The sequence below is a fragment of the Aquarana catesbeiana genome, linkage group LG03 (assembly GCF_042186555.1).
Source record: "Aquarana catesbeiana isolate 2022-GZ linkage group LG03, ASM4218655v1, whole genome shotgun sequence".
NCBI lineage: Eukaryota > Metazoa > Chordata > Amphibia > Anura > Ranidae > Aquarana > Aquarana catesbeiana.
The window spans coordinates 258,190,379-258,208,193 of NC_133326.1; the positions used below are offsets into that span (position 1 = coordinate 258,190,379).

General features: G+C 43.2%; 1 protein-coding gene across 1 annotated transcript in view; it reads right to left on the minus strand.

Moving 5' to 3' along the window:
- Positions 1-17,815, minus strand: part of NAV3 (neuron navigator 3) — a gene marked incomplete in the record, with an annotated part of 918,952 nt that overhangs the window by 331,371 nt on the left and 569,766 nt on the right. Inside the window, 1 exon segment of the mRNA XM_073620003.1 lies at positions 4,324-4,396. Coding sequence (XP_073476104.1) covers positions 4,324-4,396 — 73 coding nt within the window.

Here is a 17,815-nt window from a genome sequence, read left to right on the forward strand (position 1 = left end):
TGCACGCCAAACATATTTCAGTTTGTACACACACAGAGTAATGGACAATGTGTTAGGATTATCATGTCTACATTCCATTCAGGTTATAAGGGCTGTAAGCCAGATGCATGTTTTGGCAAGACAATTTCCACCTTGAGAAAAGGTTTTCTTTGATTTCTTGCATCTAATCTTTTTATTCTTTATTTTAGAAAATATAAACTCCCTTTGAAAGTAAAAAAAAAATTTTTTTAAAAATTGGAGTATGTCCAAGCAACCTTTTTTTTGTTAGTTTTTCAATAGAGTGTGAAACATGTAGAACCCAAGTTAAGTTTTCACTGCTATTTGGTGCTTCCTTGGGTAGGTTCCTCTCGCTTTCTGTCACAATGACAACAGTTTTACCAGACAAGAAGTGGGGGAAAATCTGCAACAGGTACACAAATATAAATAAAAATTTCATGGGGCCTGAAGCCTTCCTATACCCTACTAACAACATATTTTTATTTCTGCATTCCTGTTACAAATTTTCCCTCACTTCCTGTCTGGAGATAAGATATTTCTTTGCTGGAGGACATCCAGCATCATCTAGCCAATTCCTCTCCAAGTTGACTGTCCCTGGCTTGCCCCTTTCATTCATTGGATTTCAGTTCCTTCTATTTTGAAGGTTCAGAGTCATTTGCGGGCATTCTTTTTGTAGATGCAGCCTGCCTAGAAATGCCCACTCCTCCACACTGGGCAGACCATTTTAAATTGGCTGCATACACATGACAACACACACCTGCAGCATTTGTTTAACTGCATGATGAAAAGATTGTGCAATATGGTGTGATAAACACGTGTTGGAATGACAACTCAGTGCACCATGTATAATCTTTTAGGTTCACACTTGTGCAATGCCAGACATCTGGCATTTCACATGCAATGTCTGCGCAATGCAAATTCAGCCATATAGATTGTATGGCTGAATTTGCATCGTGTTCACACCAAAATGGTGCAGGACCCTTTTTCTGGTCTGCACTGGAATTGGATTGCATAGGTGTTCATGCCTATGCGATATAATTCCTGTACCATTTCACAATTTGCACTGCGATCTGTGAACCGATCTGGGGGTCATTAACTTTGTATTGACACCCACAGCGAGTTGCAGAGGGCAGTGTGAACCGCCGGCAATTCGGGTGCAATTCGGGAACCCGCACTGAAATCGCGCTGGTTCCCGCATCGCACAAGTGTGAACTGAGCCTTAATGTGTGTTGTAATATTGCATGGTAAAGGCAGTGGCTGCCCGTGCATTGTGGGTGCACGGGCGCCGCCCCCCCGACACCTCCGCCACCCTCCCTATTCATGTGCCCGGCCCCTTTCAGGACGCCGGACACATGAAATACTATGGCGGGGATAGGCGGGGGGTGTGTATTTTGAAGCACGTGATTAGAGACAGAGGTTCTAATAGGCTTAAAAATAGGGTGGGCTCAGGGTGCAGAGCACTGCATCCCAATCCCACCCTGTTGTGTGGCATAGCAAATTCATTTTCACTATTTTCACACTAACGTTCCTCCCTGCCAATCAGCAGGCAGGTCAGTGAGACCTGTCTCCCAATTGGCCAAAGCATTAGGCAATCCTATTGGGTGCCTAACGCTTTCGCGGAAGAGAAGACACAGCGGAGGAAGCCAGAGGAGCCGAGTGGACACAGGAGCCGCAGCTTCCCGCCGAGGAGGAGAGCCCGTCACTCCGGGAGAGGAGCAGAGCCCCGCCACACGAGCGGTAAGTGCCGCTGGACTGGCCGTGGGGGGGGGGTTAGTGAAGTGACAGCTGAGCCGGGGGATGCGCCTGGCTGCATTTGATGGGCACAAGTGGCTTCATATACTGGGCACAAGTGGCTGCATTTGTTGGACAAAAGTGGCTGCATATGATGGACACAAGTGGCTGCATATGATGGGAACAAGTGGCTGCATTTGACGGCCACAAATGGCTGCATATGAAGGGCACAAGTGGCTGCATTTGATTGGCACAAGTGGCTGCATTTGATTGGCACAAGTGGCTGCATTTGATGGGCACAAGTGGCTGCATTTGACGGGCACAAGTGGCTGCATATGATGGGCACAAGTGGCTGCATTTGGTTGACACAAGTGGCTGCATTTGATTGGCACAAGTGGCTGCATTAGATTGGCACAAGTGGCTGCATTTGATGGGCACAAGTGGCTGCATTTGATGGGCACAAGTGGCTGCATTTGACGGGCACAAGTGGCTGCATTTGACGGGCACAAGTGGCTGCATATGATGGGCACAAGTGGCTGCATATGATGGGTACACGTGGCTGCATATGATGGGCACAGTGGCTGCGTTTGATGGGCACAATAGCTGCAATTGATGGGCACAGTGGCTGCATTTGATGGGCACACTGGCTGCATTTGATGGTCACAATAGCTGCATTTAATGGGCACAATGGCTGCATTTGATGGGTACAGTGGCTGCATTTGATAGGCACAGTGAGGCTGCAATTGATGGGGGGGTTCAGTATTTTTCAGTTTGTTTGTGCCCCCCCAAAAAATTTTGAGCACCAGTCGCCACTGATAAAAGGCATTAACACAATGCACAGAGGCGAATGCAGACTTAGGCCCCTTGTCAGTTTTTCAGGCGGACCTGATCGGACGCTCCACGCACCTCTATGGAGCAGCGGATGTCAGCTGTGACATGTTCGCTGACATGCGCCGGTATCCCATCCGATCCTGTCTGTGAAATCCAGACGGATGGAAACCCTATTTTCCATCTGTCTGGAGGATTGGATCGTATCGGATGAAAATGGACAATCGGTCCGTTTTCATCCGATCTCCCCATAGAGGAGAGCGGGGCTCTGACAGGTCCGTCTCAGTACAGTGAGCGAAGACAGGCCTGTCATCCGCCTGTTTAGCGGGGATCAGTGGATCGATCCCCTGCTGAGCAAGCGCAATCCGTATAACGGACAAGCCCGTGTGAAAGGACCCTAAATGCTAATTCCCAAATAATATGTGCTCATATAACAGAAAACTAAAGATGTTAGACACATGTAGGACAGATGTAGATAGTAGGTTTCCATTTTATAAAGACATCCCCAATAATCCGGTTTACTATCACTAAAATGCTGGAAACTAAAACAAAGAATACAAAGAATAAATATCAATATAAGAAGATTACAATGCAAATGCCAATATAAGTAGATCTCAATAAAGATTCTTTATTGTACATTCTTCACGGTCTTTTGATTGCCATTTATAAAACTTTCCCATGACCAAAAATATCTATTCTTCACACTGGTGCTATCATGCCAAAGCTCTATTAGGCTGCATGCACACCAGACATCTCGCTTACTCTCCTAGACTCCTTTCCTCCTAATAGCAACATTTTGACAGAAAAAAGATTGACGATTGTAAACACGTATGGTGCGTTTAGACGCGTCAAGTGCTTGGGCATTAATTTATTTAATTGGCCAGAATAATCTGGCCATTGAAATGAATTGATGCTTAAGTGCTAAATGCACCTAGCGTTACTGAGCGTTTTGATGCGTTTACATGCATCAAGCATTTTTTTATGCCAAAACAGTGCTGCTCCTCAACACACACTGGCAGTGGGGATTTTTTCCTCGCCGCCTATAAAGTCCTCTGAACACCTATGTGTGCATGGACATACCTCCCAACTTTTTTAGATGGAAACAAAGGACACCTATAAGTAAAGTATGTAGGCACAGGACATACACCTTGCCACACCCCCTTAAAAGGAGAATTATACAAAAAAAAAGATTGGTTAAACCCACAAGTGCTTTTTTTACCACGTCTATTCCTTTATATTGGCTTTTATCATTTACAAATGCAGCAATATAGACATTGGATGAAAGGTTTAGCAATGGGAAACATTATTTGAAAGATAAAAAGTGCATTTCATATACACTTATATAGATCAGACTAAAATGATGGACAAATGGGGGGAAAAGAGGGACTTTGTTCCAAATCAGGGACAGTTCCTCAAAAACAGGAACAGTTGGGAGCTATGCATGGACACATAGACTTCCATGCAGGGGCATTTAGAGGTAAAAAAAATGCCAGACACCCCTAGAAACAGCAGAAAAAAAACATTTAGTGTGCATGGGGCCTAAATAAAACGTTATGCAAGGTCTGTTATTGTCACTTCAATGGTTACATTCCAGAACATGAAGTAAATTATGGACGTTACAGCTGGTAAAGGTTTCCAGGAACATAAATGAGCCTACTTCAAATGATAAATATCAACACTTCGAAATGGAGATTATCTGCTTTTGAAATCATCAATGTGAAGAAACTAAGCCAGGAGAACATGCTGGTACACTGCGGATTGTCTTACCTTCAGCTGAGAGGCCTTGCACATTAACTCCTCGTGCTGCCAGAAAGCTCAGACAGATATCAACATTCTCAGTCTGCAACATGAAGACAAATAACAAGTTACTTGGATTCTTTTTACACAATGTGCCAGGCAGTAATGTATGTTAGAACTGCAATAAATGCTTAATATTTACTGCCACCATTCTTAGCGGGCATCATACTTGCTAATTGAGGATATCCAATAAAGCTTCCATTGTCAGTTCTAGGGCTTGTAAAACAATTCCTAAAGGCCAAATCCAGAATGGCATGCTGACTGATCAGCAATCCACCTACTTAGTATAAAACAGAGTTTTGCTCAGCACGGGGCACTTTATGAAAGCACCCTTAGAGGACTGCGTGTGTCTGAAAGCCTGCACTGAATGCGGCTGTATTAGAAGTGTGCCAATGCAAATTTTATGCTAATGATCTTTACTATAAGGAACGTCTATGGTGTAACAATTAATAACAGAGCTGTCATTGAACACACTATAAAAAAAGCATACACATCAGTACATAGCATTGATTTCATCTGCTTAAAATCAATTTTAATCCATACGTCATGCTACAGTAAATCTTATAAACGAGTACAATATGTATTAACCCTTTCATGACTAAGCCTATTTTTGAAATTTGGTGTTTACAAGTTAAAATCCGTATTTTTTGCTAGAAAATGACTTAGAACCCCCAAACATTATATATATATTTTTTAGCAGAGAATCTAGAGAATAAAATGGCGATTGTTGCAATATTTTTTATCACACGGTATTTGTGCAGCGGTGTTTTAAACGCAAATTTTTGGAAAAGTGACACTTTCGTGAATTTTAAAAAATCCAAACAGTAAAGTTACCCCAATTTTTTTGTATAATGTGAAAGATGATGTTACGCCGAGTAAATAAATACCAAACATGTCACCCTTTATAATTGCACGCACTCGTGGAATGGCGACGAACTACGGTACCTTTGAATTTCCATAGGCGACGATTTAAAATTTTTTTACGGTTACCAGGTTTGAGCTACAGAGGAGGTCCAGGGCTAGAATTATTGCTCTCGCTCTGACGATCGCGGCGATACCTCACATGTGTGGTTTGAACACCGTTTACATATGCGGGCGCGACTTCCGTATGCGTTTTCTTCGCGGGGACAGGGGCACTTTAAAAAATTTTTTTTTTTTTTTATTTAATTTATTTATTTTTGTACTTTATAAATTGTGTTTAAAATTTTTTTTTTTTTTTTTTACTTTTATTGCTGTCACGAACAATGTAAACATCCCTTGTGACAGTAATATGTGGTGACAGGTTCTCTTTATGGAGGGATGGGGGGTCTAAAAGACCCCCCATCCCTCCTTTACACTTCAAAGTATTCAGATCGCCGAAAACGGCGATTCTGAATACTGTGTACTTTTTTAAATTCGGCGCCATTGGCAGCCGAGTAAACGGGAAGTGACGTCATGACGTCGCTTCCGCATTTACAAGAAGAAGGCTGGAACGAAGCCGCTCGCAGCTTCGTTCTAGTCCGCCCCCAGCCGCCGAAGGCAGCCGAACGGACACCGGGCCTCCCGATCGCACGGGAGGCCCGGTAACAGCGGCGGGAGGCGGCGGGAGGGGGGGGATGTCCCCTCCCGCTCCTCCGGTATAACAACCGAGTGGCTTTTAGCCGCATCGGTTGTTATACTCGGGTAGCCGATCGCCCGCTGAAAACAACGGTACCGGGATGATGCCTGCAGCTGCGGGCATCATCCTGGTATAACCCCGGAAAGCCGAGTACGCATATATGCGTTCGGTCGGCGGGAAGGGGTTAAAATGTATATAAACCTGAGACCACAAATATACTACACTCCGGCCAATTTATTAGGTACACCTTTTCAATTGCTTGGTAACACAAATTGCTAATCAGCCAATCACATAGCAGCAACTCAATGCATTTAGGCATCTAGATGTGGTGAAGACGAATTGCTGAAGTTTAAACTGAGCATCAATAATGGAGAAGAAGGGGGATTTAATTGACATTGAACATGGCATGGTTGTTGGTGTCAGACAGGATGGTCTGAGTATTTCAAAAACGGCTGATCTACTGGGAGTTTCACGCACAACCATCTCTAGGGTTTACTGAGAATGGTCCAAAAAAGAGAAAATATCCAGTGAGCGGCAGTTGTGTGAAGGAAAATGCCTTGTTGATGTTGGAGGAGAATGAGCAGACTGGTTCGAGATGATAAAAAGGCAACAGTAAGTCAAATAACCACTCGTTACAACCAAGGTATGCAGAATACCATCTCTGAACGCACAACACATCGAACCTTGAAGCAGGTGGGCTACAGCAGCAGAGGACCACTCCAGATGCCACTCCTGTCAGCTAAGAACAGGAAACTGAGGCTACAATTCACACAGATTCACCAAAATTGGACAATAGAAGATTGGAAAAATGTTGTCTAGTCTGATTTGAGCTGCAACATTCAGATGGTAGGGTCAGAATTTGGCAAAAACATGAAAGCATGGCTCCATCCTGCCTTGTATCAACTGGTCAGGCTGGTTGTGGTGCAATGGTGTGGGGGATATTTTCCTGGCACACTTTGGGCCACTTAGTACCAATTGAGCATCATTTAAACACCACGGTCTACCTGAGTATTGTTGCTGACCATGTCCATCCCTTTATGACTACAGTGTACCCATCTTCTGTTGGTTACTTATGGCAGGATAATGTTTCTTGAACATGATAAGGAGTTTACTATACTCCAATGGCCTCCACAGTCACCAGATCTCAATCCAATAGAGCAACTTTGGGATGTGGTGGAATGGGAGATTCGCATCAGGGATGTGCCGCCGACAAATCTGCAGCAACTACGTGATGCTATCATATCAATATGGACCAAAATCTCTGAGGAACGTTTCCAACACCTTGTTTAATCTATGCCATGAAGAATTAACGCAGTTCTGAATGCAAAAGGGGGTCCAACCTGGTATGGTGTACCTAATAAAGTGGCCGGTGAGTGTATACAGTGCCTTGCAAAAGTATTCACCCACCTTGGCATTTTTCGTGTTTTGTTGCCTCACAACCTGGAATTACCAGAGATCACAGCTCCAAGTCGCTTTGGATAAGTCTCTATGACATCTTACCACTGAGATTTTTGCCCATTCCTCCTTGCAAAACTGCTCCAGTTCCTTCAAGTTGGATGGTTTGCGCTTGTGAACAGCACATAGGATTTTCTAACTGCACAGCATGCATCCCAACATTTTAGTGCACTTGGGAGGCACAGGTGCAATGTCCAGCTTGTGAAAGTCTATTGGCAGGGTGCAGCTGGATGGGGCTGAACACTGTACTGAGTGGTACTCGTATTTAGGGCCCTATGCATTCAGAGGTGAATGCCCAGAATGAAGGTCTTCTGCATTCCATGCATTTGCTCTGGCCTTTCATCCATGAACACATAGAGCATAGGGGCTGCATGTTGCACCTGTGCCTCCTGGGTGCTCTAAAATTCCGAGCTGCCTGCTGTGCAGCTAGATGCCCATGTGTGCACAGGGGCCCAATTTTTTTTTTTTTTAGGCTTCGAGTTCATTGTTAAACTTTGTTAAACATAAACTTTGAAGTAATTGTAAACCTACAAGTATTTTTTTAATAAGAAACATGTTATACTTACCTGCTTTATGCAATAGTTTTGCACAGAGCAGCCACAATCCTCCCCTTCTTGGTGTGCCACCATAGAAAGCCACTTCCTAATGTGGCACACCTGCAGGCTTTATCCCGAGCCACGCTGTCTATAGACAGCGTGGCTCGGCCCTTCCCCCTGCTCCCTCATCTCAGGATTTGATAAGGATTTGATTGACAGCAGCAGGAGCCGATGGCTCCCGCTGTTGCCCCTCTGTCCCGTGAAGAGGCAGAGAGTGGAAAGAGCCACTGCTCTCGGGAACAGCGCTGAATGGAGATTGGGCTCATGTAAGTATGGGGGGAGGGGGATCCTGCGAACAGAAGTTTTTTTCTACCAATGGCTCCCGCTGTTACCTCTCTGTCCTGTTACGAGGTGGAGAGTGGATAGAGCCACTACTCTTGGGCACAACGCTATATTGAGATTAGGCTCAAGTAAGTATGGTATGGTACCTTCTACAATTGCAATCACTTTAAGTATTAATTAAAGAGGAACTTCAGTTCCCCTACTGCTGGCCCCACCTCCCCCTTATGGCACTGATACCTTTAACGGTCCCGCACATGCGCAGACATGCTGAAGGTCTCTGTCAAGCTATCTGGACCTGGCAGAGCCCTGCAGCACATCTAAGCATGCGGCAAAGAATTGGTGCATGCGCAAACTGAACAGAGGTCCTGTTCCTGTTTAATTGTCTCGTCTTCACACACGCACATGAGCAAACCAAGGAAGATGTTCTGAAGGTCTCTGTTGTTGACCCATTCAGAACATTTGCACACGTGTGGAGCTACATCACTAATCTTGTCTCCAAACATCACCTAAATCGTCCTCTCCGCTCTTCTCAAGACCTCCTACTCTCAAGCTCTCTCGTCTCCTCCTCTCATGCTCGTCTCCAGGATTTCTCCAGAGCCTCTCCTATGCTCTGGAACTCGCTACCTCAACCTGTCCGGCTATCCCCTACTCTTGCTACCTTCCACTTGTATTTTATTGTATTATAACTGTATTGTCTCCTTTTTATATTGTACAGCGCTGCGTAAACTGTTGGCGCTATATAAATCCTGTATAATAATAATAATCAGGTGCAATGTCATTCTCACTTAAAAGGTGAAAGTACTACCCTGCAGCACACAAAAAAGTAAAAAGCAATAAAACATTATATACAATTTTGGGAGGGGGGGGGGGGGTTCTGGAGCCAATTTGTTTTTCTGAAGTGCTAGTTCGCTTTAGAGATTCAGATTAGGAAAAACAAAAAAACTCCCTTAAATATTAATAAAATATCATTATTTCAAAATGTAGAAAAAACCTACAGCAAGCAGTAGACATTAAAACACGTATAACAGTATAACAGCATATGGGTGACTGCAACTATTTAGTTGCCGTGTGGGCTGCAGTGTGGGCAAGCACAAAATTCCTGCCACTTTATAGGTAAGGACAATGCTGTTTAGTGCTTTTTTGCACATATTTAAAATATTTAGAAACTGACAACAAATAGTTAGGATAAATGAGCTATTATTTCCATTGTGCTTGTTTTAGGGTGATACAGTCACAGGTAATTAACCAATATCTCCCACTGTAATTGGTTCCAATGATTTCCAATGGGAGAATTAGTCATTCTGCATTGAGAGGTACTGTAGGTTGTCAAGGTGGGCTTTAATATCAACCCTTGCCAGGGGCTTTTGTCCTATCTGGAGTGTGGCCAGAGCCTTATAATGTAATACTTTATTGCTTTTAAGTAAATAATAAAATAACAACATAAAACGTGTATACCCTGAAAACAAACAGAATGTTCTCTTTAACTTATGAACCTATGTTTTGGAATAGAATGGCAATAAATTCCCTCTGACTAATAAATGCAGGTCCTTCATCTATTATAACAGCTTTGGATATTTAGGTTCACAAGTATTTAGGTTCACAAGTTCCTTAAGGTATTAAGGAACTTAAAGGAAAAAAAGAGCAATAGCAATCGTTGGGAGGTACCCGTCATGATTTGCAGAACACTGCTTTTTGGCACTAAAAACAAATGTATATAAAAATGTGTGCAGTTATTTCTTCCATGTGAAATCTTTTCTTATAAACACAAAACAAATTCTCCTGCGCTTGGGTGCTGGGTCTAGGGATGTGTGGTGCAGTCAACCCTTTTTGTATAGAATGTCAATGGCCTTGCTGCTCTCCTCAGAACAATGGGTGTCTTTGGAACTGTAACATACAAAAAAGATGGGAGGGCGAATGAAACCTTGAGCATTGCCAAAAATAGTTTGAATAAAAGGTAAAAACAGCAATGGTTATACTCACATAAAAATGTGGTATATAAGCATATCAAGGCAACAGCAATAGCAAACTGTTTCTCTTAGGCCTATAGTTGGAACCTGAGATGCCGAAGGACCAGATGGTATTGCAGGGTGGTTAATGCATTTCGAGGGAGGACCCTCTTCCTCAGAGCCAAATCTATTCCTATCCTTTAACATAGAGGCATTGCTACAGTGACCTGCACCTTAACACAATCTAACAGTAACCTACCCAAATAGGTAAAAAGTAAGCAAATATTGTGTAAATACAAGGCTTGTGTAGACTTACTTGAATCTTGCCAGTTGCATATCATCCATGGATGCAGTGTGTGTGGTGCACATGGGCTCCTGGGGGGGGGGGGGGGGGGCTGGGGTTTTGCCCACTGTGCACTGACGCACAATGAACCCATGGTGGGGAATTGCATTTCCAAAAAATGATGGCCATGCAGTGTGCCCCTTATGTTGGGCACTGAAGCCGCTCAAGTCACTGCCCGCTGCCTGTGTCCCCACTGCCTGTTGCTGTCTGGAATCTGCAAGCAGCTGTCAAATCTGGAAGTGGGTTCAGCATCGCAAGGGGTTTGGGGCGCTGATGTCATCCCGAGTGAGGGAGGATGGAAATCTCACATACCACTGAAGTCTGCCTGAGGTTTGTTAGGGAGGTGGGGGATTGTATTGAGCTGATTGGGGGACAAACTAACTAATTGCACTTGATACTAGGGGACAGCCTAATCTGGTGGGGGTTATTGGTGGACAGACTGAATCGGGGGGATTGTATGGGGGAACAGACTGACCTGAGGGGGGGATTGTACTGGGGGAAAAATTGACCTGGGGGGTTTTACTAGAGGAAAGACTGCCCTGGGGGTGAATTGTCCTGGGGGACAGACTGACCTGGGAGAAGGACTTATGCTGGGGACAGACTGACCTGGAATGAATGAACGTTTCTGTGGCTAGAGTTCACCTTCAAAATTAACCCCTAACACTTTACTCAGCCCTTGGTGACAGAATTTCCCCTTACTTCCTGTACTGATGACAATGCCATGGGGAAAAAGTCTCACACAGGGAAACAGAAAGCAATAAAATACTGACTGTGTTGCTAGCCTTCCCCAGTATTGTCATCTGTGTTCCTCTTGAAGACTGTTCTCCACTTCCTGTCTGTGTGTGACACATCTCCTCCTAACCTTAGCCTACCAGTAGTTTAATCCCAAGCACTGAAACCTTGGTGCTGGCACAAAATTATTTTCCTGGTTTGATGCCCTTCCTGTATCTAAGGAGAGATTGCATATGTTCTGTAGGATTTCCTCATTCATGCAGAATAAAAAAAAGACCCACACAGTAAAATCCACCATCAAAAGAACATAGTACAAGCGCTGACAGTTAGTAAAGAGTTTCCAAGCAGCATAAATTGCTGTGAGACTTCCACATCAGCGGGTATTCACTTTGCTTTTTTTAACTCTAACTACTTGTATATACAAGTCTATTAGCAATAAATCAAACTGCAGCCATGCTTCTAAACGCTGCGTTATATTGAATTAATGACACCACTATTTAACTCACAACTATAGATGTTGGATGAATAAATATATTCATTGACAAATAACAGTAGCTACAATATATATTGGGAAAAATTAGAAATAATGGTTTGGAGTCTTAGGCCTCATTCACACGAGGCAGATCCGCTCAGCGGAGTCTGCCAGCTCAGCAGGAGATCTCTCCGTTGATCTCCGCTGAGCCGGCGGATGACAGGTCCCTCTCTGCTCACTGAGCGGGGAGGGGCCTGTCAGAGCGCTGCTGATTTCTATGGAGAGATCAGACAAAAACGAACAGCATGTCCGTTTTCATCATCCGTCAAGACGGGTGCCTAACGTATCGTAATACATCTGATTTTAGCGGATCGGATGGCAGACGGGTGTCAGCGGACACCTCTCTGCTGACAACTGTCTCCCTATAGGAGTTAATGGATGGCCCGCTCGGATCCGCCTGAAAAATGGACAGGCGGATACGAGCAGGCTTACCATGTGAAAGGGGCCTTAGTCTCCCCTACTGAGGAGATTGATGTGGATAGTCAGGTTGGCTAAAGAAAAAAAAAAAAAAAGACTTAAACTACACTCTCAAATGGTAATTTTAGTGATCAGACAGTAATTATCAGCCAGAGTTAACTGATAACTGACTTACTCAAAGAGGAGTTCCGCCTAGGGAAATAATAAATAAATACTGCAGCTGCTAACTTTTAATATATGGAAACTTACCAGACCAGGGAGCCTGCGATGTCAGAACCCCAGCCGATTTTTGGAACGGCTGTCGGGTGCTGCCGCTGCCATTCTTAGTAAGGGAATCCAGCAGTGAAACCTTTTGGCTTGACAGTCAGTACATTAATGCACATGCGCGAAGTGAGCTGTGCTTTCTAACTGGCCCAGTGGCGGAGAAAGGAGGAGGGGGCGGAACTTCTGAGGGACAAGGTTGCGGTGCCGTCTCCCGGAAGTGGGAAAGGGTACCTGTCAAAAAACAGGTACCCGTTTCCCCCTTCCCCCCTGAAAAGTACTAAATGTGGCACGTGGGGGGGGGAGCAGATAAGCGGAGGTTCCACTTTTGGGTGGAATTAAATCTATAAATATAACAAAATCTGAAGGTAGGATCTTTATGACAGAAGAGACCCTATCGGTTCCTTTTGTCATAAAGCCTTTTGAATGCCTATCAATGTTTGTTTACTTTGAGCCGTGTATGTGCAGCTAAGCACACATTTATGGCACAACACCAGTGTCAGGACCTGGAAGGAACACCGGGAGGAGATGACCATATTCAGGACCAAGGGGAGCACTGAGGGCCAGTGCTGGAGAGGATCACTAGACAGGAAAGTCTAAGCACATTATGGCTAAAAGCTCATGAAGAAGTGAATCCAAAACCAATTTTTGTTTCGGTTTTGGTTAGAGAGCTGTCTTTGTCCCAAATGGGGAAATTTACCCTCTCTATTTGTTCTAGTAACCATTGTTGTCAGGACCCAAAGTAGGGAAATCTAGCCTTCTTTGTTGTCCGCAGAACAAAAATAAATGATAAATCCTTCAATGGGTATATTTGTTCTTGTGGCAAATGTCAAATGAAAATATGACCCGTTACAACGTGCATTAAAAATTCCAAGTAGAGTGCAAATATAATGCAGCTGAATCACAGATGCATAGGTGTGAATGTGCCCTAAGAGAGGATTTCCCTTACTTTAATAAGATCTCTTCTCATTTTCTTTTGTGTCTTAAGACAGATAGTGAAATAAATTTCCTAAAGGAATACAGAAAATAAAATAAACTTGGCAGGAGTTTTAGCCATCCCTATTCTATCCAAATTTGAAATAAGAAAAGTGAAGATATACTTTAGCAAGGCATTGTAACTATTAATGTAAAAAGTTAAATGTTCCTGAAAAATAACTATTGAATTAAGTTTAGTATAGTTTGATAAAGGTGAACTTTAACTGGTTGTTGAAGGTTAACAGTAGTTTCTGGAAAAATACTGTAGCTGCTGACTTTTAATAAACAGACACATACCTGGCTGGGGATCCATCGCTGTCATAGCCCGGGTCGGTTTTTCATCGGTCTTCAGGTGCTTGGTGCCGCCATCTTGCTTTTGGAAATCCAGCTACGAATGCCTGCGGCTTCACAGCTGGCTCCCCCAGTGCGCATCTGCGAGTAGCATTGCACTTTCTGAATTACCCCGCAGCCCCCTGAGATTGGTGATGTGTCCCAGGAGGTTGCAGGCGAGGGAGGGGGGGGTCTGGGGAAACTTTCACTTGGATCGCCTAGGCGATTCCAGCAGAAGCGGGAGTGGGTACCTGTCAAAACAAGGTACCACTCCCAGAAAAAAAAAATTGCAAAAGTGATAGTTGAGATGGGGAGGAGAAGGAAAAGAAGAGCTTCCCTTTTTATGTGAAGTTTTGCTTTAATGGATTTTGCACATTGGTCTTTGTCACTATAAATAGGCCCAGCTGTAGAATGAATACATATCTGTGATAAAGCCTGGTAATCCATTACTGCCATTGCCCTACACAACTGAAAGATGAATATTCTAATCTGAATGTTTTTGGATTATTAAATAAAGCTTGACCTTGTGAAAGAGGCAATTAGCCTTTAAATCTCACTATGGCATAGCTAAAGAAATGTCTTGTCTTGGGCTTACACTAATCAGACCCCAACATTTTTACCATATTTTACATAGCATGGCTTTTTTTTATTTGTAAGATGCAATATAAAGTATTTTGCAACTGCTGAGCTGGGAATGTGTCTTTGTTTGTGTTTTTAGTCCAAGCATTCCAGATATCTACAATATCTGCAGCATGACAAGCATGTTCTAAGATGGTTAAGAGATACAGTGACCTACTGTAACTTCAAGGATATTTGTACTAAGAATATCTATCTGCAGCTAAACAGCTGCAATTAAGTGATTCCTCTCCTCCCATAAGAACATTTTATAGAAATACATTTAATCATCACACCTGTAAGTGATGTGAGTGCATTTCTTGCAATGTATACTTTCATATAATCAGCTGCCATCAGGGGAAACATTGAGGGTCTCTGGGCCTTTGTGCTTCAAGCTGAATATTACTCTTGAAAATCTTTTTTAAACCTCTTGCCCCAGTAGAGAAGGGGTATGGACATCATTTTAAATGCACTGCAGAAAAAAAAAGTTCAGTTCATTCAGGTAAATTTCCTAATCAAGTACAGAGGACAGAGCATGAGCAATAGTGCCATTGACTGGACCGAAACACAAACAGCAAAATTCATCATTGCAGGGGCACTTTGCAGGCCGTTTTAACCCTTTTTTGGATTAAAAGCGCCCCGCTGGCGGCCGGATAGCGCCGCTAAAACTACGGTAAAGCGTCGCTAAAAATAGCAGCGCTTTGCCGTTGTCACCTCGGTGTGAAAGCACCCTACAGCAGAGCTCTCTAATCTTTTCAGTACGAGGCCCACATTGTATATTTGTGGGCTAAAAAAAAATCAGTTTTGTTTTCAATCTGAATTTACTGAATATTTTTATATACACTTACATAGTAGAAAAATACAAATCAGTTTTAAAAATGTTTCCATTAGCTGTCGGGTGCTGCCGCCGCCATTGTGGGTAAGGGTACCTGGCAGTGTAGCCTTACAGCTTTACAGCTTCACGCCGGTAACCCTACTGCGCATGCACAAGGCTCCGCTCCTCTCTCCTACTGGCCCGGCGACAGGGAAGAGGAGGGAGCCAAGCCGTGATGTCAATATCCGCGGCAGTGGCTCCCAGGAAGTGAGAACAGGAAACCTATCAAAGACAGGAATCCTGTCCCCCCCCCCCCGAAAGGTGCCAATTGTGGCACCAGAGGGGGAGGAAACAAATGAGCGGAAGTTCCACTTTTTTAACCTTATTAGCGGTATTCCCGAGTGTGGCTCGGGGTGAATTATTCATACCAAGTACGGAAACCCTGAGCCACACTCGGGATTGCATCGCAGTAATGTAATGAAACGTCTCACACTCCGATTGAGTGCTTTCGTCATATACCACTTCCTCCCAGTCTGAATATAGATATCAGATATTTCAGCCGCTCACAAGCACAAAACAAGAAGATACTCGTTTAGTTGCTGAACATGGACTCTTTATTAGAACCAAAATACAAGTCTTATATACAGTAGAAGAGGAGGAGGTTCCCCCCTCCTGCTGATATTACTCTAACAATACATCTGTAACCAGAAACATAAATTAACATGAGCTAATTAACTAATCCCTTAAAGCAGCCGATGTGACTCCCTAACTACACTACACATTAGCATACATCTCAACACAGAACTCCTTCATACAATTGCAGGGTTACTTAGCACAAACAACAAAAGACTTTTAGAAGCTGTGGCAAGCTATACTAGACTCATTAATATTATAGAAGACAACAGACAGTTGGCTGGAGTTGATGACATTAGCATCTAACAGTATGTGTCCCAACAGTATGAATCAGTCACTATTTCTAATATGGCATATACAGGGTTCCCAGAGTCTGTGTGTCTTGGGGGGATATGGACCTAAATCCAAAGTAACACCACCTCCCCAGGTCCCCAGGCATACAGCTCACAAAGAGCACCGTTCCCCAAATGCCAGGGCCCATGATGGGTAGGCAAGAGGCTAGCATTCAGTCCCCTCCAAAAGCCTCTGTCCTGGCTAGGTCTGTCACAGCAGTATTCAAGAGTGTGGCTCGTGGTGAATTTTTCATACCAAGAGCGGAAACCCTGAGCCAAACTCGTCTGATGTACTGTATGCCGAGCTCCATTCCCTGCAAGCGGCACGACGCATGGGGACGGAGCCCGGTGCCCAATTCAAAAAGTGCAAAAAACAGAACACATACAGTACACTGTAATTTTACAGATTACATGCCTGTATCAAATTTTTTGCCTCCCTTTTGTTCCTATTGCTTTGTCCAGTGCCCTGCTTGCAGTTTTATATTATATATATTGTTCTTTCTGCCTGGAAACTGGAGAATGTCCATAGCAACCAAAAAGCGTCCCTTTACGTCAAAAGCGGTTTTAGACCAGCTAGAAAACAGCGATAAATTAGAATCAATGCAGAATTGAGCGATAGTGATTTGTGGGGAAATCTGTCATCAGACACTGAAAGTAACGACAGCGACAATTCTGTGACTGAGCAAATTTCAGTGTTTTTGAGTTGATTACATTATTGAATACATTTTATTATTATTATATTATTATTTTTGATAATTATTTATAGTTATTTATTATATTATAATTTATGATTTTGTGTTTCAAACTTTATCATACTCTGGATGTCTACTAGACTCTTGTTTGGACAGATTTAAATGTGTTATTCCTAAGAATTACAGGCCTACAATATAAAATGACAAATTTCCATGCGAGACAATGTACCACTTTCAGCATCAAAAATTTGAAATAATCATACCGCCAGGGAGGTTAAGGGGGTAAATCCTTTGGGGGGGCTGAAGTGGTTAAGGACTATGCAGCATTTAAAAACAAAGATCATATATGCTCATTTTGAAATACAAGCAATATTTGTTGCTGGGTTAGAGAGGGTTGATAAATAAACCTAATACGAAAGTGTGTTAACCAAGTTAGAATTTTCCAGCTGGCTTGTGCATACACATTCATGAATGTAGTTGGTAGTGTGTGACATATGAGCATTAAATGCCTATAGTTAATATAATATCCTTGAAAAAGAAAACATCCTTGGTATGACCCAAGTATGTTCCTTTTGTGAAAAACATAGAATTTTGCATACAGTGCACTTGGTGAGAGCCCTTAGAGCCAAGTTATTTATTTTTAAAATACAGTTGTTAGGTCACTTGTCATAAATGCACATTCCCTTTCCTCTTTAAATAACTCTGACATGGACATTGCTCCAAGACTGTAAGGATCTCAGTGAGAGAAAAGCTTCGCTCACAAGGGCTGCATGTGCGCACCAAAAATGATATAATCCAATGTATACACAAAGTTCATTACACCGTATTTGAACTCTGTACCTAAGACAAAATGCATTGTAGTAAACACTTTGAATTTTAGGGACTGAAGGGGCTTCTGAGGGTTAGGAAA